Below are 21,652 nucleotides of genomic sequence, written 5' to 3' on the forward strand. Positions count from 1 at the left end.
CAGTAATATGATCATGTTTGTTTCACCTTTTCATGACAGGATTATCTTTGCATTGCTACTTAATTCCTTCCTTCAAGAAAACAATATTCTTACTTAAATATTTGATTCACTTCCTAGAAAAACAGTGGTGTTATTACTTTGTTCCCCCTGAATATCACTATGACATAGAAAGTGCTGGGAAAAGGCAGGCATAACAAATCCTGCTAGTTCTGAGTTAGCAGTACAACTATTGTGCATTTAATTCACAAATTTGAAGTTTGGGTCTGTAAGGAGCACTGTGCTTGGACCTTAACTAAACAGCAATCAGCAATCCCATCTTACCTTGCTCTGAGAACTTTGTGATGCTGAGTCTCTTCCGTGATCTAAAAGCTCCTGCTCCAATTCATCTTGTTCCTCTCCTGGGTCAAAGTTGTACATTGGCATCAACTGGTGTCGTAATTTCTCCAACCTGCAATATCAAGAGATTTGTTATATGCTGTGGTAAATGAATTCACAAGACAATCAAACTGATATCCACTAGGTAAAATGTTTTGGTCCTATGAATGAACAAAGTTTGAAAATTGAAGTAGTGACCGCCATCTGTGTGATTGTGACTGCTATGATCAACTGCTAGCCATTTGCCTTCTGTAGAAGCACAATTCTCTCAATAATTTGACAAATAATGACATAAAAATATATTTCTAATTTCTTCTGTGTCAGTAGTTTCCCTTGCAGAAAAGAATATTCCTCAAAACTGCATATACTATTCCTTGTCTCTGAAATCATTTAGTATATGAGCAGTGCATGAAAACTAAATTCACACTTTAATTTCTATAGTGTCTGATACAATAAATAAAATAAATAGATACACCTCTAGTTACCTCTGTCATTTAGTAACATTTCTGCTTGGGAATTCGATGGTGTCCATTTTCTCATCATTTGCATAGTATTGTATTAGGTATCATATTATTTGTCATAACTCCCTTGACATGTCCCATATTCACAGGGCACATATGTTGACATAAGTGTACTAGATTTGTGTAACACCATTGTTTATGTTCACTTAACAAATGAAGAAGCTAATAACATATACTCCAGTATTTTGCATGAGTAACTTACTTGTGTCAGTCTAAACATGCCAATCTTGTGTTTCACAATATGGAGCGAATGAAAAAGAGTGTTAGTGAGCGTGGGGTATGTGCACTTGATGTGTGCATAAGTGTGTGCATGTGAATCAGTAGCAGTTTGCTAGATATATTATTCTTCATGATATTATAGTCACTCTGCCTGCTCAGTAAATTTCACAAATACCAATTTTTAACTTTTTGTGCATAGTGTTTCATTCAGTCTTCCTTAATTCTGCTGATAGTGCCAATCCTACTGGCTGTAGAACGTTTTCTTATGTGATCTGCCATTATTGCCAACATAGTCAACAGTGGAAGAAAAGTTTGTTTCAGTCCAGGAGGAGAAGTAAGAGCTATAGAATAGTGGATTTTATGCAGATGTTTGCCCCTTAAACTGGCAGGTCTAAGCTTGTGTCAGACTTCAAAACCTGTATGTTAGAGGACTGAGTATATATTATGTCACTGATTTGAACTAGTTTGTGCTCAAACAATTAGAGAATCTTTCACTGCACATGAGAATCCCAACATGCCAAATGGTAAACACGCAGCTTTCCAATATGGTACATGTAGTACTTATCTGTTATGCAAAGTAAAGCTTATACACCTAATGTTTACTGCCATGGGTAAACTATTATACCAAACAACATGCCAGACAATCTAATAGGTGACTCCATAGTCAGACACACTGAAAGGGTAGTTGCTCACCAGACTGAACAAGGAGAGGGTCACAGTAAGCTGTGTGAGGGACTAGATCTAAGATTAAAGATTAGCTTAAAATAGTAATATAGTGTGAGGAAATGTGGTAGGCATTGACTCAGGTCACTCCACAGCAAGTACAAATATGACTCAGTCTGAAGGATGCTACAGCTGCATGAATGACATGAGATGGCTGAAATATTAATGCACCCTGGACTAGAAAAGAGACAAGAGGAGCTCTCTGATTATGTAGCCCAGGCGGTATGACCCTGACCCTGAGCAGCATCTTACCCTCACCAAGAATGATGCCACAGTACAAAGACAAAATGATCAGTTTTAACAATTGGCTTAATTACTGGTGTCATTCTAAGGGGATCATGTCTGTCTGCTTGGGATGACATGCTTGACAAGCAGCGCTGCATAAGGGGCGGCTTGCACCTGTCACCCCTGGGCTTCCGGATATTGGCCAAGGCTCTTGCCACCCCCATAGTGCCTTTTTTAGGCAAGTCTCAAAGGACAAACCTACCTCCCTAGAAAACACAAGTGGAAAAAAACTAAGGGTAATGCTGCTCAATGCCAGAAGTCTAAACCTTAAGATGCACGCCTCAAGCCCTTCTCAGTATGGAGAACATCGATGTCTGTGCGGTGACTGAAACCTGGTTCAAGGCTCCTGAGAGCACCCCAGCACTATCAGGTTTTACCTCATATCATGCTTTCCGGCCCCAAAACTTGGACCGAACCACAAAAGGAGGGAGTATCCATATTCATCAAAGATACCCACACCTCCAGGTTAGTGGCAACGCATGAAGCATCGGAGACCATCCAGGTGCAACTAACCATAGGCAAAACTGCCTTACAGTTTGTAGCATGCTACAGACCACCCTCTCAAACTCAGGAACCCCACACAGCCTTCCTGAAGACACTAGAGAGTATGAATGTCTCTCCAAATACCATTATATTGGGAGACTTCAACTACCCAAACATAGACTGGGAACATTACTCAAGCCCCAACACCCTAGCCCAAAGGTTCCTAGAATTCATAAACTCAAATGCAATGGAACAACTGGTCACCATTCCCACAAGAGGAGACAATATACTAGACCTGATCATCACAAACATGGGGACAAAATGCTCCACACCGGAAGTATATCCCTCTTTGGTAAGATCAGACCATAAATTAATCTCACTGGAAATCCACATCCCGCCCCCACCCCTGCACAAAGACCACAGTGAAGAACTTCTCAAAAGCCAACTTCTCACTTCTTAAGACTGAAATGGTATCCTTCAAGGCCCCTGGGCTAGTGGAAACCACAACCCACACTGCTGCATCCTTCGCAAATGCCTTCTACGGGCACCTTCAAGAATGCATGGATCATGCAATCCCAAATAAAACCAAGACCCATTCCCCCAAAGGAAGGCCGGTCTGGTGGACCCCAGCCATAAACAAACTCTACAACAGGAGGAGGAAGCTACTACATGACAGAGCAAAATCCCTAAAAGGGAAGGCATCTCTGACCAGTACTAGCAAAAAACTACGATCACTCATAAAATCATCCAAGGCCAACTTTGAGAGAAAAATCAAAAGACACAAAAGACAATCACAAGGCCTTCTTTAGCTATGTTAGAAACCTGGGTGGAAACTCCCAGATATGCTCAGAGTTAGTCCAAAATGATACAAAATACACTGAACCCACTGACATTGCCAACATTCTGGCAGACAGGTTCAGTGCAAATTTCTCCTCTCCCTCCCCCCCAAAAGGAGAAATAACTATCCCAGCAGAGTGTAACCTCCCTAATATCTCAGATGCCCAGGTGAGAGCCGCCCTCTCTAAAGCTAAAAACACAGCATCAATGGGACCGGACAGTGTCCCGGGCTGTGTGCTACATGAACTCAAAGAGGAACTAAACCCACACATAAGGCTACTGTTTAATCTTAGCCTTACTACAGGATCATTACCCAAAGAGTGGCGTCGGCGACAGTGGTACCACTTCACAAAGGCGGTGCTTCTACGGACCCTGGAAATTACCGCCCCATAAGCTTGACGAGCCTGGTCTGCAAAGCTATGGAGAGGATCATTATGGAACTCATAAACAAAGACATTGGGGACCTACAGACATTGGATCCTACCCAATTTGGCTTTGTCAAAGGCAGATCCTGCCTTTTGAACTTGATCGACTTTTTGAAACAGTCACTAAGGCCATTGATGAGGGTAAGGCAGTTCACACAGCCTACCTTGACCTTGCAAAAGCCTTTGACACAATACCCCACTCGGGCATCATAGACAAACTCACCAGCTTAAATGTAAACTCATATGTCACAAGATGGGTTGCAAACTGGCTCAAGGACAGAACCCACAAGGTCAGAGTTGCTGGAGCTATGTCAGACTCTAAGCCAGTCACAAGCGGTGTCCCACAGGGCTCAGTCCTGGGACCCCTCTTGTTCGGCATTTATTTTTCCGAGGTACAGGCAAACATAGGAGGATTGTGGCTGACAAAGTTCGCAGATGACTGCAAACTGGGCGCCATAATTGATACTCCAGCGGACACAAACATCCTTCAGAGAGGCCTCATAGAAACGGATAATTGGTGCCAGAGCCATGGCCTTAAACTGAATGCCAAAAAATGTATAGTCATACCCTTTGGGAAAAACAAGGTACCCACAAATTACCACATAGGTGGTAATCCATTAAATCTGGAAGAGGTAATCAGGGACCTTGGGACCCAGGTTGACAGTAACCTCTCATTTGACACTCACATTGCCAAAGTGGTTAGGAAGACCTTCTATATTGCCCACCTTATCATGAAGGGTTTCACATCTAGATCAAGAGAGGTCATTGTGCCCCTGTACTCTTCTCTTATCAGGCCAATGATTGAGTACAATGCCCCATTTGGGATGTATCTTACCCGTCACCTGCAGCAGTTGGAAAGACCCCAAAAGTTCCTCACCAAGAGGATAAAGGGTCTTAAACATATGTCATATGCTGCCCGACTGAAAAAACTCCAGCTCTATTCAGTCGCATACCGCCTACTCAGAGGTGATCTGTGCCTGACGTACAAGGCCATGTCCAATCCGGAATTAATGGACATGCTCCACCTCAGTAAATCCAAATCCACCAGAGCCACGAGAGCAAGAGACTTAAACCTCAACACAGAAATAAATAGGGCGTGCTGGAGGGACAGATTCATAACCCAGAGGCTCCCTACACTCTGGAACAGAATCCCAATCCATGTTAGGCAGAGCCCCTCACTGACTCTATTCAAGAGAAATCTTGACGAGTGGATGGGAGATCGTAGGTTTACCCCGGGGGTCATCTCTGTGTCACTACTAGACAGAGGCACAGTAAACTAAACCCTAAAAGGGCATAGTATTCTCATCCTAAGGGGTGGTGAAAGCCACACACACTCTGGCTAGGCTTATAAATGCCTAGGGCAGATAGCCTAGTACGAACCTATGAACCTATGAACCTATGAACATGCCAAATGGTAAACACGCAGCTTTCCAATATGGTACATGTAGTACTTATCTGTTATGCCAAGGTAAGCTATTACACCTAATGTTTTACTGCCATGGGTAAACTATTATACCTAATGTCATAATGCCATGGATAATCTATTATACTTAATACTGGTCTCACACAGGTGAAAGGGTAGTTTGTAAAGTGAGCATCAGTGAACTAAAGAGGTACAGTTTGTTTTCATTTGGAAGGGTTACTGTGTGAGGGACTACATCTAAGATTAAAGATTAGCTTAGAAAATAGTAATAAAGTGTGAGGAAATGTGGTAGGCATTGACTCTCCTTCAGAAATCACTTTAAAAAATCCTCAGAAATTATAACTATAACTTTGCGCTCTGAAGGATGCTACAGCTGCATGAATTTTATTTTTTTAATTGATTTCATAAATGAAGACCTGAGTGGAAAATGCAACTGAACAAGACATGAGATGGGCTGGAAATATTAATGCACCTATTAAAATATGCTGCACTAGAAAACCAGACAAGTGTAGTTGCACTGAAGTGATTCCTTATGGTTAGGGTCTACATTACAAAATTGAAACTTTAGTTAATCGAATAACTAAAGATCGATCTTGTAATATCGAAAGCTAAAAACCTCAAACAGCTGATTTAACGCAGGGAAACTTTTGGTAGCACGAAAAAAAAACCTTTTAATCCCAAATCAAATGGGGGGGTGCCTTTGCACCCTGCACCCCTCCCCAATGTGGGGGGCTGTGCCCCTCACATTCCCCCTAACTAAATATACCAACTCCAAGATTGCTCCACTTTGGAGAAAAGGGCATAATCCCCATAATGGCCAAGGGAATTGTTTCCCCTTTGTTAAATCGGCCATTCGAGGTTTTTGGCTTTCGATATTACAAGATCGATCTTTAGTTATTCAATTAACTAAAGTTTCGATCTTGTAATATAGACCCTATGGTTATATCAACACAGATCCACCTAAATATTTTCTATATATGAATAGTTCTAAGAACACTCCAACTGTTCTAGCTGTTCAGTTCCAGTTTTGAATTAAAGGCAGCCACCATTACAGGAATTTGATGAATGGTTAGCCCATTTGTCTGATACCACAAGGATTATACTATTAGAACAAGGGAATCATAGGTTGTTGACTAGAATCAGGCAAGGACTTTTGTACATGAAAAAAACATATCACCACAAGAGTGCTATCAGACTCAAAGATGTATTTAAGACAACTGGAAGATACCAACAAGACAGATGCTAGTTACTTTTTTCATTCAAAATAGTAGAACAGTTGGTTCAAATGAACAAGAACTGAGAAAAAGATCAGCAGACTGATATACCTGAATATAAAACCAATCTAAAATGTAATAAAATGGCAGCCAGTTCTTCAGGACATGGGAGAGCTTCCTTGCCATGGAGGACTGGGGGCAGGAAGGCCAAGACTTCTTTCTATGCTACTCATTTTAATAATAAGACATAACATAGAACAACCTGAGTACTGGGCCAGGGATTTATTCAGGTGTCAACAGTGCAAAACTAATTGCTTATGTCACATTGAACTGGGATTCATTATTCTTTCCTTTTGTCCCAGAACAATGTTAAATGGCTCTGTCACACTGCAATTTCAGCTAGTAGTTGATACCATCATTTTTACCTGCACTACATTCAGACTCCCAGTAGTGAGTTGCCTTCAAAGAGAGGGAGCTAACCTAATGATATACAACATTGTGTTGTTATTAAATTGGGCCACTGTGGTAAGATGGTTTGTCTGATGTAGTATTGGAAGTCTAAACTGGTGCTGCTTCAGAGCACTGATTAATTACCATCTTGAGAGGTGGCATAGCCTTATTAATGTAAATACATTAAAGATGACTGTTGACAACGTGTTTAATGTTTGGCTGTGAATAAACTGGACAGCAAGAAATCTACAGGTTTAATGTTAATATTTTAACTGTGAATATATCTTAATTATCCTTGTTTTTGTAGCCGCATGGGTAGAAAATGCACTTTGCTGGGCTACAACAATCTGTCTGGATGATTAAGGCTATGAACTGCTTTTTGTAGTGCAGGGTTTGAGTCTCTCAGTCTTCATTTGCCTGCTATGATATTCTGACCAATTTACTTCACTTGACAAAGCTCCTAGGCTGCCCATGTAAAGGGGCATGTACAGCTAGTGGGCTGTCCCAAGTTGTAAGCAAATGCATTGCATATTTGTCTTTTGAATTCCTGTGCCTTTCATATAGACTCTTAGTTCTTCATTTTATGCACTTTCAGTATGAGTACCAGCACATCTTGCAGTTAATGGATTGCCAGATGCATTTTCAATAAATCTGAGTTTTATGGGAAGAGTTGTTTACTCTTGATCATGTTAAACTTGTTTTCAGTGTGAAACTGTTTTGTTTTGTTTAGTAAATGGATGACAGTGTTTTTGCTGTAGAATTTGAAATAATTTTAAATTAAATCCAAATCTCTGTGATCATTGTAGAAGTGAAAAAAAAAGAAATATTATGCAAACTGACAGGTTTGAATTGTGTGTTATGGAAATTGAGAAATGGCAGTCAAGTAATGGGATACTGGTATGGCTACTGGGGGTAGGGCAGTCCATTACTCTGCCTAGGGCCCTGTTTGGCCATAATACAGCTCTATATATGACTCAGAGTATTTGAGTTTAATTTGCAGAGCTGTTAGAAATTTATTCAGCCTTGAAAAGGTTTTGGCCTGCACTGGATAATGACTATATTAAAAATGTAGTGTTAGGCACTGGATATGTGGAAGGCAGTCAATCACCAGGAAACTTACCAATGTCTCCAAATGAAGATAGATTGTTTCATGACTGTCTTCCATGAAGAAAAGTATTGAAAATGTCTTTGCGTGAATTGAAAAGAGGCTTTGTGTACAAATGCAAAAGCATATGCTGTGCTATAAACAATTATAATTTTTCTGGACCTGAAGAAAATGAAAGTACAGTTTAAACAAATATTTTTTTCTGGATCAGAAAAAAAAAAAAGAAAACTTTCCATAAATCTATTGGGCTATGAATTCAATACCATTTTGTACATTTTTGGTAAAAATATTGAAAGTGACCATAGATAAAAGACTATGATTATCAAATTAATTGGGAACTTGTAAAATTGGTAATGTATAATAGTAGATCTTCACCAAAACTTTAGCATATTAAATTTGTAAAGAAGCAATAAAAATGTAAACAGTGAACATATCAAATATTTAACAGTCCAAAATATAAAGCAAAGAGGCAGCCACATACCACAAAAAGATCCAGACTTGGAAATAGAAATAAAAATAAAAAGCGAGTATTAAAGATGCCGACATACGGTGAGCAATATCCAGAACTGCTCACCAAGTGGCAAAAACTCAATATAGAGGTGAGCATGAACTATATTCATTTAATGCTAGAGTTTTTCAAACCTATAGAAGAAAGTTTGATAAAATCTTTATTGGAACAACAACAAACATTATATTTATGTTATCCAACTGTTTTAGTTGATAATGCTTTATCCAATGTGCTAGATGACATTCTAGTGTTTGAGAGGCATCTGTTACAGCAAAAACATAATAAAATAGACAGAGATACTCAAGATTTTCAACAAGGTCATGTCTTCACCTGGCCGAGTCCGGGCCAGGTGTCTAGACACATGCTAGTTAATGCTGAGAATGTAACTACCATCCAGACCACCTTGAATAGTGAAGTAACTAATGGTATTAATAGTAATGATAACAGCAGAATTGATTCAAGCACCAGTTCTAATAACATTAAGTCTATTATCAGTACCAGTTCGAACATCAATATGGTTACTGTACATAATGCAATTAATTTACAAGCAGAGAAAATGTCAACCTCGGTTTTCATGCAGATGGAACTTCCTAGTTGTTCATCAGATAATGTTTTACATCAACCTGTTGTGCACCCTAAAAATAATAATACAGTAGGGGCAGCACAAAGAATAAATAATGGTTCAAATAACGTCATGGTTTTTCGACAATTCCCCCCTTCCCATAGCTACGGAGAAGGTGGTCAGGAGAGACCGCTCTGTAAGCGGAGGATGACAGAAGTGGAAGCATTCAATGGAGAGGGATCCCAATCAAACCCTCAAAAAGATGTGGACCCAGATGAAGACTGTCTAGTCTGGAACATTTCACATAGAAGTCTGGATATTGACGAACTAAATGTTTTAAACAAGGGTGTGAACTTTATCCCTACAGAATATAACCAGCTTACAGATGTATTGACTGATATTAAAATGTTCACTAGAAATGTTATATTAAGGTACCAGTTTGGAAATAGTGATAGTAATTATAGTCAGATTTTTAAAAAACCTAGTGAGTATATGCCGCACAATCATCCTCTGGTAGAAGCATTCTACAATTTGGTAGAAGAGGATGTTTATAAATTATACAGTGAAAGCTGAACAAAGCATACCCACAAAAAGGGTTGTAAATACAATTTGAGCAAAAATGAAAGGAAAGCATTACTGAGATTGCAACATGATAATACAGTGGTGTTTAGACCTGCAGACAAGGGGGGACCCTTGGTAATTATGGATAAAATAAATTATCACAAAACTATGATGGATATGCTTAGTAATGATGCTTATTACAGCACTATTGATAAAGAAAGGTTAGAAAATATTAAGCTTAACATATATGTATGTATATATATATATATATATATATATATATATATAAAACAATAGTTGAATTGGTAGATAGTTGTATTATAAATACTGAATTAGAAAAATCTTTGGAAGTAGAGTATCCAGTGATCCTCACTATACAAGGAATACCCAAAATCCATAAGGATGGCGCCAATTCCCCCATGAGACCTATAGTCTCTGGTAGGGGATGGTGCACTTAACCTTTTTCCCTTTATGTCGAAAAACATCTTAGACCTATATTAGATGGGAATAAATATATACTCAGGGACACAAAACAATTTTTATCAGCTTTGTATGATTTTTTTAGTAAAACTGAAATGAAAGCTAATATGCTGTTTGTAACCCTTAATGTGCAGTCTTTATTTACTATCATTCTCAATGGTCTAGGTATAGTCTCTACTAAGAAATATCTTGCTGAACATAGTGAATACACAGAGCAGAAAGTGGATCTTATTCGTATGTTTTTGGAAATTATACTTGAGAACAATGTCTTTGTTTTTGATGAAAACATGTATATTCAGTGTGATAGCGTGGCTATGGGCACATCTTGTACCAATAGCTACGCCAACATGTTTCTAGCCATATGGGAAGAGGAAGAAATGTTTCCCAAATCTTGGTACCAGGAAGGAATTTCCTTTTATCGACGTTTTGTCGACAACATCTTTTTCGTATGGGAGGGTAGTGCTCAAGACTTGGAAAGGTGTGTTACATTAATGAATAATATGACTTCATACCTAAAGTTTACGTCCAATTATTCAGATACCAAAATAGAGTTTTTGGATGTGTTTGTTGAAAGAGTGATGAACACCGATGTTAATACAGGTGTTTTTAAAAAGAAATGCTATAGGAATACCTTTCTTCATCAGCGCAGCATGCACCCTCCTTACATATTTAATAATATTATCAAAGGGCAAAGCATGAGAATTTTTCGCCTTAATGTGACAGAAGAAGGTTATCAACAATAAATTAATGATTTCAAACAAAGACTTTTTAAACATGAGTATAAAGACTTAGAGATTGAGATAGGTTTACAAAATATGGATCAGTTGAGAAAAAATAGAGCAGCACCATATTATTCTGCTCATACATTTGTGCCTAATCAGCAAAATAGTGGAACATCATATTTAAAGATACCCATGTATTATACAAGTGATAATAAAGATATAATGGAACTTATCAATAGCCATTGGGGTATTCTTACTACTGACATGGAATTAAGAAATATAGTTGGGGACAAACCAAAGTTTCAATACAAAAATAAATCCAACCTTAAAAGGTTACTCTGCCGTTCAACAGTTAAATCTTGCAATCATAATTATACAGGGACATCTCCCTGCGGTAAATGCAATTTTTGCTCATATATTGCAGTTGGTGATAGCTTCATACATCCAGATACAGGTCAGCATTTTAGATTTCATGTATCTGCTGATTGCGGCAGTACCCATATAGTATACTTGGCTGTTTACCAAGTATGCCTCTCATTCTATAGCGGAAAAAACGATAGGGCTTTTTGAACAAGAATGAGAGAACATCTTTATGCCATTAGGATAGGTTATGTTACAAATGCTCTAGCCAAACATACGTTAGCTCATGGACAGGAACATGTTTTTCGCTTCATGGTTATAGATACTGTCATTTCAATAGTAAGGGAAGGCAATATACGGAATAATACCGAAAAGAAGGAAATAAACTGGATTATGAGAATGAGGGCAGATAAAGGTAGAGGCCTTAATGAAAGGGCCTCACTTAAACCCATTCTAAGCTCTAGATGCTTGATCGCTAGTTAGCCATTGTATGTGGCATGCCCTGTTAATGTTCATATATATAGACCATAATATGTTTTAATTTTTAAAATATATTTATTCCTAGTTAGAATATTTAGATTTAATTCAATAGGATATGTTGTATTTATACATATACATTAATAATTCCCCAATATGAAAGGTTATTTAGTATATTTATATGTAGAAGGTCTACATAATTATTTAATGTTTTCTGCATTTGTACTAACAGTTTGTGGATATGAAAGCCTTCACATTTTTTTCAATAAAAATAAAAATAAAATCACTGTCACTAACTCGTAGGTACCTCTTCCTATAGAAAGAACGCAAACAGATAACAATAAAGATATTGGAAGGGTACAACGGCAGATACCAGTGCCTTGCATAAACAAGGCTATATCTCAGTTCTTATAGTCACACAAAGTCTCACAGGTTACTTCAACTTTATCAGAGCCTTTCGGCGCTTGAACAAACATCAAAATATCAAATATGTAAGTAAAATAAATCACATAAAGTCAGGCTGTGAGCTATTGCAATATGGTTTGTCCTGCATTTGAGTAGTGCTTTTATACATATTCATGAGGTAGTAAAACAAATGGGTACATTCTGGATAAAAAATTTGAAAACTAACACAGTGAAAAGTCAGCAGTTTATAAAATGATTGCAGTATCCTCCTCATGATTGTTTGCTATGGTTTAACTCCAAAAGTTCAATGCAGACATTTTAGGCTGCAGCTTCATAATGAATACAGATGGCAGATTTTTTTTTAAAGTTTTGCAAATGACTGCAGAGTAGAGGAGTGAAATCTTCTTTTTGTGTTTAATCGTGCACTTTGGTTTATATGGAAAAAATGTCAGCTAGCAATGACTGATTTATAGATCCTCCTCTATAGTCTGTAATCATGTTACATTGTCTAGTCAATTTGTCAAAACTGTTTTAAAAATGTATGATTATATTACCTGGTTGCTCAACTGGAGCCTGTAAACTGTGTGTAACTTGCAATCATTTTGTGATTTTTATTGTATATTCTACCTTGGAGCTTTTCTCCCCGGGCCTCCGTTGAAAATGGACATGTATCTATTCAGACGATCCCAGTCAACAAATGTAAAATAAATAAATAAAATAAATAATGATGCACTCTTAAGGATTTACTGTACTATACTCTACTGTGTTATACTCCACTATACTATAGCCCAATACACTATACTGTACTGTACATACTATGCTATACCATGCTATACTATACTAACGTTCTCATAAGAAATAAATTAGATATGGGTTCTAACATTTTGACATTTTCACTAGTTTCACTTGTACAGTTTAGAACTGCTGTTTTATTGTGAGGCTTAATGAGTTCAGGTAGCACAGCTTTTCACATAATGGAAAAAATGATTTCATAAATGAAAACAAATTTTCCTTTTAAATTAAAGATTGCACTTGTATGATGGATCTAATAAATTGCAGTTATTACATTCTGAGCAGTCAAATACTCCAGATTGTGTGGAATGCTCTACATTTGTGATCGATTTTATCCACTGTTCCAGTGTTACACATTGAACAGTGGTGGCTCTGCTTTGCAATTTTTGACTGGCTGGTATAACACAATTATAGTCAATTGGCATCACAGTGTACAAGCCAATCAAGTAACTACTCCTGAGGTGATGGGAGCCAGTCAGGAGGCAAAAAATGTAGCATAAGCCAATCACATGTTGCTACCAGTTTTCATGGCACTGCAATACCTTCAAGCCGAAGAGGATTCATTTGAAAGGTAATTCGCTCTGACAATGGATAAAAGGGACACAGAGACAGAATGGAGTGGCACTGACAGAACAGAAGTTGCTGTGGGCACTGCAGTTTATCAGGTACAGTGACTGTACACCAGACCATTAACAACCTGAGGGAAAAGAGGTTACAAAAGGGCTGAGATTTGCTTTACTTAGGTCAGCATGGTCATGGTGGTGCTGTCTGTGGACTGCTGATTGCTGTTGTTGCCTGGGAGCTATACCTCTGCCTTGAATTGATTTTTTTATTCTTCCTGATTGCAATTGCATTTGGGGGTTGTGGACTACTGGACTTGTGGAACTATGACTGTTTCCTCATCAGTGGCAAGTGGCTGAATGTGTAGAATATAGGAGTGATTAAACATCATCTCAGACAGAAGCAGGGTTCCATATTTTTGCAGAATGTCCAGATTTTTGCCTCATATTTTTGGTCTGTTGCTCATAAAATGTGTGGTTTTCTGGCAAATCACTGTGGATTCAAGTAATTAAATAATGAGATATATTTGGGTTTCAGACTTCATATCCTTCAGAAAATGCAGCTAACACAAATCCTGTTCATCTTTCTAAGTTTAGAAGAGCAATTGCTATAATCTGGTGCTTATACATTACTAATGTAGAATAATATTTTCCTGGAAAAAAGTTATTTCCCCGTTTATTTTTCCCTCAACTTTCTGTCTCTTTCATATTTTCATTATGTTTTTACAGTACTGCTTCTATAATTTAGTGCTTGTGAGTTTTTAATGTAGACAGTATCTTCCTGTATAAACAATATATATATATATATATATATATATATATATATATATATATATATATATATATATATATATATATATATATATTTATTAGAAATATTTTCTGTAAAGATTTATCTGACTATTCAGTACTGTTTATAGCTTACTAATGTAGATAATATTTTCCTGTAAGCTTAAAGGACAGCCGCATCCATAGACTCAAAAAACATGTTTATTTCATCATGGTTTGGTGTTTCCTACACTTTAACACAATTCTTGAACTGTTTACAGGTTTTTAAATATTTTTATATGTAATTTCTGAGTCTGACCCCATGGGATCCTGCATCTTGAAGTGATCCTGATTGTTTAGTCTACCTCTAGGTATCCCACAGTGCAGTGCTTGTCTGTAAAAAATTACATCACACCAGCTTCTTTCTTCCCAAAGCTCCTGTCACTGCATTGATTTTACATGCACGCACTGCTGTCTTTCAATTAGTTTTAAGTAACATTGCATGCCATTCAATGACTACTTAAAACACAAATAGTGCAAATGTTACAGAACAGACTTTCAAACTGCTTTTTAACTGGTGCTTCTTTTCAGAATGACTAAATTGAGGTCTTTTGTGAAGCCTGAATTGTACTACTTTGACTCATCTCCCATCCCCCTTCAGACCTACCTTCCCTAGCTGTCAAAGTGCTAAGGGTAATTTGAGCTGTTACATGCACAGTGGGAGACTTGACTGATGTACTGTTTCCTTGTTCTAGCCTTTACTTTCTATATGGGTAGGGGAAGGACCAGGGAGGTGTGACATCACAGCATGGGTGGGTTTTTAGGACAGTTGTGGTAAAAAACTACCTGTATTCAATGGCCTTGATGATAACAATGGATTGGAGACTGCATCAAGCTTTTCCAGGGTGGGATAAAAGTTTTTTTGAAAGTGAAACCACCACAGTACAGTAGGGTACTGTTCAAGTGGAGAGAAACAGTCAATTTAAAATATTTTAAATGCTGTATTGTTGTTTATTAATAGCAGAGACTGTAAAAAGGGAGAAAAAGGAGGGAGAAGTTGAGCATTTAATAGCAGAATCCCATTGCTGTTCTTTAAGTTCCTGTGAATACTTTTGTTATCCTAGCCAAAGAACCACACCATGTTTGCCAATGTGATGTTTTATTTTTTCTTATTTTTTTTTATTTTCCATTATAATAATAGTTAATATTACAATCTTCCTTGTAGTCATATATTAAAACATTCTATATATACTATGTACAAATAATTGGCTTGAACAAATACACAATGTATAATTTGTAATGAGTAAGTATTTCAAGGTAAAATATTTAATCAAAATATTTCAATTAGTTACATATAAAACATTAAACTGAGACCTGTTTTAATGTCTCAATAAGAGCAAGAATTTTCTTCCAAGGATTACTGATCCATTTTTTTAAGAGTGATTCTCAGTTCTTTAACTTTAATATCTTGTAGTACAGATTCTTCCAACAATTTCAGAAAGTTGTTCAAAGTTAGTTCTTGAGTTGACTTTCATTTTCTCATTATGCATTTTCTCATTACTGCTAATACAGACCATTGTAGAAATAAGTCCTTTTTACTCATTTCTGTTTTATCATTGACATTTAAGAAATTTACAGATTTGGTTAAAACAAAGTTATCTGTGAAAATTTTGTAATTTCTTCCCAAAAATTTTAACATTAATACAATCAAAAAAAAAAATACGAAACCAGTCAGCTTTACATATTATTTGGCATCTCCAACATGAGGTAATTTCAAATGTTTTAAATTCTGTTAATTTGTCAGGTGTAATGAAAGCTCTGTGTATAAATGTCCATGTAAATATTTTCCATACTTGTAAATTAAAAGTTGAGTTAATAGAGTACAAAAGGTTAATTTTACTTTCATTTGAAAGATTTATTTGATGTCCTTTGGTTATGTAGTTCCAATATTTTAAATTAGGGTTAGATTTATATATCATCAATGATTTATATAATTTTGAAGTTAGATTAGTCCCGTTGAAGTTGTTATAAATTACATCAAACATAAGAGTTATAAATTTAGGTCTAGTCTTGTATGATGAATTAGTAATTATTCTATTTAAGTCTTGAGCATAGAGTAAAATGCTTTGAAGTATCAACCAATCTGTATTTGATATGTTAAATGTATGTTGAATTTGTTGAATATTTAGAATTTTCTGATTTTTTTATACATTGTTGCCAACAGATAAAGTTTTTAATTTCCCAATTTGTTAAAGTACTTATATGAATTTTATTGAAGAAGTTTTTCGTAGAACTAAAGTGTATTATTAATTCTAACCAAATTTTAATACCTGTATTAGAATATATGAATCTTCTGAAAGAGTTATGTATGTTATTTATATAGTTTAGATTTGTTAGTTTTGAAATATTATTGAATATTTATCATTGTACCATGCCACAATATATTATTTTGTATATTTGATATATGATTTCTAGTTACCTTGTTTTCATTTTGAAAAATAATAGAGCATAAAGTTTTCCAATTTGAAGAATGATTATTATCAAACCAATTAATAATAATTCTAAAGATAGATGCTTTTATGTAAGTCTCTATGTCTGGAAAATTAATCCCACCCATATTCCAAGATCTGATGTGATATGTGTAAGCTATTCTATTTCTTTTTGGATACTAAAGGAAGTTTAATAGGATTTTATTTATTTCTTTTAGTACTTTTCCGTTAGGCATTATAGGAATGGATTGTGCAATATAATTTATTTTTGGTAGAAGAATCATTTTTATAATTTGGAGCCTGTCTTCAAATTTCAAATACATATTATTCCACTTTGTTGTTAATAATTTTATGTTATCTATTATATTTTTGTAGTTTAAATCTAATGTTAATTCCATATTGTTACTTAGAGTTATTCCTAAATAATCTAATGTGGCAACTTGTTTACCTATTATATGATTAGTAGTAATTAGAGAATCTCTTTTGTTTGTTTAAAAATAGTTATTTAGACTTTGTTTTGTTAAAATATAGTCCAGCTATATGATAGAATTTATCTACTAAATTATCTAATTCTTGTAAAGTTTCCTCAGACACAGATATTGTTAGTAGGATGTCATCAGCAAATAACATAATTTAGAGCTATAGTCTCCATATATGTCAATACTATTTACTTTGGGGTTATTACGTATTAAGGATACAAAGAATTCTATTGCAAGTGCACATGTAATAGGAGACATCTGACAGCCTTGTTTTGTGCCTTTAGCCATTTTAATTGCTTCTGAAGTAAACAGCCCTAATTTTATGTATGCAATGTTATTTCTATAAATAAAAACCAAAACAGTCATAAAAGTGTGGGTACCTAATGGCAGTTCAACTGGTTTCAGTTTTCAGTTCTCACCACGTCACAGGAATAAAAGTCCTCTTCAGGAACACAGGTCATAAAGTCCTCTTCAGGAACACAGGTCATAAACTCTTTCAAGTATCCAAGTAAAACGAGACACCGAAGTAAAAGGATAATAATTTATTGTAGTTAGTGCTTTCGCCACGTAGGCTTCATCAGACTTTATACAAAATAAGAAATCGACTTATTTAAAAACTAATGAAACAAAAACCATTGGTCATAAATTATCCAATGAAACAGCAAAGTCATTAACTCATATCTAGCACATGAAAAGCCTATGCTGAAAAATGCTGCAAACAGTTGCCTCAAAGCAATACTAAAAAATAATAAATATATTGCCTAAAATACAATGTCATATAAACTACTGACATATATACTAACATTCAATATCTAAGCTAAAATCTACACTAAACAAGTACATATAATTAAAACATTATATATGGTGATATGCAACTCTAATGCAGCTGAGTTGCAAACATAAAATAAAAACAGTCTGAACAACAAGTGCTTCAAATACTGCAGCGTGCAGAAAACACATAAGGTTCACATAATGCACTTAACTTATTTAAAGTGTTGGATTATCTAAAATAAAACAAACATCACACTCTAGTTCATGATGTATCCAGGAAAGCAAAAAGACAACATTAGGTAAACACAATAAAAACTCTAACTGAATACAAACGAAAACAGAACCATATGACAATAAAAGTCACTAACCTGAAAGTATAACAGCTTGAAAATCCATTCAAAAGAACCAGCATATATATATTTATATATATTTTGATTGCTAACTAAGCACCTTAATGTTACAGCAGCTCATAAATCCTTTATAGAGAGCAGTTTGTGTTGGCTCTCACTCTAGCTTGCTAGGCATTCATCATAGGGTGGTTTACATAATGTTAAAGTAACATAACACACACAATACTTTGACATATATAGAAGTGAAAGCATTGTGTTACAAGCTGTGACATACACTTAAGGTGTACATCAGCAGTAAAGCTATCAATCCTTATCAAAGTCCCTACTGAGCAACTAACAGAAAAATACACACGAAAAGGGGGGGTGTGAGGGGAACGGGAGGGGGGGGTTGTGGGTTGTCGGCTCTGGTAGTAGTAATTTGATATATTTGGCTAGATGCACCAAGTGCCCCTCGTTTTATATTGGGAAGACCAATAGAACTCTGAGGGAGCGCATAAGGGAGCATATTTATCAAATTCGTGTTAGTTCGGCTCATAATGCCTTAGTAAAACATGTACAGTCGTTTGATGCGACGCATAAGTTCACTTTCTGTGCTCTCCAAACTGTGTTTGGGAACATTAGAGGTGGTGATATGGTAAATTTGACTTTAGAAAAGGAGTTAAGGTGGATTATCAGATGTAGAGCCGACAAGGCACCAGGACTCAATGATAAAGTTCAAATTAAACCGATGTTAAGGAAAAGAAGGGTGTGTAGACCGAAATTATGATCTTTTCTGGATCTGCAGTTTAGTATGTCTTCCGGTCGTTTAGTACTGGATACTTATAAGCCTGGACTTTGTCTCCCCCCACAACCCCCCCCCCGTTCCCCTCACACCCCCCCCCTTTTTCGTGTGTATTTTTCTGTTAGTTGCTCAGTAGGGACTTTGATAAGGATTGATAGTTAGTTGTGATTTCTCACATAGTCCTATATTTCTTGGGCTCTGCTTGATAGCTATTTGGTTCTTATATACCCCTCTTCTTGTTTGGAGCGTTTGGGTTCCACTATGAGACCTAGGTAGATAGAGCAGATTGCATATCCATCTAATATATTTATATTGAGTTTATGTATTATTTGTTACTGCTGTGTAAGGACTAGCGCAGAGTCGTGCATTCAACAGCGAGTGAAGTCTTAATATCTGCCACGATTGAGTGTGCTGCTATAGTGAGTTTTTGTCAAATGGTGTACTTTTGTTTATTTATTTTTTTCCTGCTTTACTGCTGATGTACACCTTAAGTGTATGTCACAGCTTGTAACACAATGCTTTCACTTCTATATATGTCAAAGTATTGTGTGTGTTATGTTACTTTAACATTATGTAAACCACCCTATGATGAATGTCTAGCAAGCTAGAGTGAGAGCCAACACAAACTGCTCTCTATAAAGGATTTATGAGCTGCTGTAACATTAAGGTGCTTAGTTAGCAATCAAAATATATATAAATATATATATGCTGGTTCTTTTGAATGGATTTTCAAGCTGTTATACTTTCAGGTTAGTGACTTTTATTGTCATATGGTTCTGTTTTCGTTTGTATTCAGTTAGAGTTTTTATTGTGTTTACCTAATGTTGTCTTTTTTTGCTTTCCTGGATACATCATGAACTAGAGTGTGATGTTTGTTTTATTTTAGATAATCCAACACTTTAAATAAGTTAAGTGCATTATGTGAACCTTATGTGTTTTCTGCACGCTGCAGTATTTGAAGCACTTGTTGTTCAGACTGTTTTTATTTTATGTTTGCAACTCAGCTGCATTAGAGTTGCATATCACCATATATAATGTTTTAATTATATGTACTTGTTTAGTGTAGATTTTAGCTTAGATATTGAATGTTAGTATATATGTCAGTAGTTTATATGACATTGTATTTTAGGCAATATATTTAATATTTTTTAGTATTGCTTTGAGGCAACTGTTTGCAGCATTTTTCAGCATAGGCTTTTCATGTGCTAGGTATGAGTTAATGACTTTGCTGTTTCATTGGATAATTTATGACCAATGGTTTTTGTTTCATTAGTTTTTAAATAAGTCGATTTCTTATTTTGTATAAAGTCTGATGAAGCCTACGTGGCGAAAGCGCTAACTACAATAAATTATTATCCTTTTACTTCGGTGTCTCGTTTTACTTGGATACTTGAAAGAGTTTATGACCTGTGTTCCTGAAGAGGACTTTATGACCTGTGTTCCTGAAGAGGACTTTTATTCCTGTGACGTGGTGAGAACTGAAAACTGAAACCAGATGAACTGCCATTAGGTACCCACACTTTTATGACTGTTTTGGTTTATGAACTTTTTTCCTGTGTGGGCACCGTGCTCTGTTTGCTGTGTGTGGCCTTTTTTTGCTTTGTTATTTCTATAAATGTTTTTTATTAGTGAAATAAAATTAAGTGGAAAATTAAATAATTCTAAAACTTTGAAAAGAAAATTCCAACTAAGGAAGTCAAAGGCTTTTTCAATGTCTAATGTAGCTATTATAGCTTCTCGATTGTCTCTGTTTAATAAATCTATAAGTATTAATATTCTCTGAATGTTATCTTGGGAGTGTCTATTATAAATAAATCCAGTTTGGTCTTCATTTATGATTTGTGTCAAGGATTTTTTGATTCTATTAACTAATATTGACATAAACATTTTATAATCATTGCTGAGTATTGAAATTGGTCTATAAGAATTACACACTGAAGGGTTTTTTTTTTCTTTTAAGATAGGTGAAATTAAGGAGTACTTCCATGAGGGAGGAATTATATTCTTTGAATGTATTTCATTTAAAGTTTTATGAAATAAAGATATTACTGTAGTTGGAAATATATTATATAATTCATTAATTATGCCATCAGTTCCCAGAGCTTTATTATTTTTGCTTTCCTTAATTTTTTCAAAAACATCTTTAAGTGAAATTTGTTTTTGGAGATCTAGTTTTAGTTTTTCTGGAATTATTTTTAATGTTATTGAATTGAATTCTATATTTGATAAATTAGATAGGTACATGTCATCTTTATAATGTTTGGTGAAGTGAAATTTAAAAGCACCCAGTATATTGCTTATGTCTATGTTTTTTTTAATGACATTTGAGATATTATTTTCAATAGACTGTTTTTAATTCTAAGAGCTACGTTATACATGTGTTGGGAGATATAGCATATGAATTGAGTTTTAGTTTTTCTAAAGCCAAATTCGTTTTATGAGTTAAGATTTCACAATATTTTTTGTTTAATGGTTCAACTGCTTTATTATTTTTTTGTGAATTTGTAGAATTGTTAATATTAATTTC

At 35.6% G+C, this 21,652-nt stretch overlaps 1 protein-coding gene across 3 annotated transcripts in view; it reads right to left on the reverse strand.

Moving 5' to 3' along the window:
- Positions 1–21,652, reverse strand: part of CCHR7.PART0H3orf18 (chromosome chr7.part0 C3orf18 homolog) — a 491,892-nt gene that overhangs the window by 39,650 nt on the left and 430,590 nt on the right. For all 3 annotated transcript variants that reach the window (XM_044077916.1, XM_044077917.1, XM_044077918.1), the window contains one exon: positions 322–448. In XM_044077916.1, the coding sequence (XP_043933851.1) occupies positions 322–448 (127 nt within the window). The remainder of the gene's footprint in view (positions 1–321; positions 449–21,652) is intronic.

The sequence above is a fragment of the Protopterus annectens genome, chromosome 7.part0 (assembly GCF_019279795.1).
Source record: "Protopterus annectens isolate FY-2018-M chromosome 7.part0, PAN1.0, whole genome shotgun sequence".
NCBI lineage: Eukaryota > Metazoa > Chordata > Ceratodontiformes > Protopteridae > Protopterus > Protopterus annectens.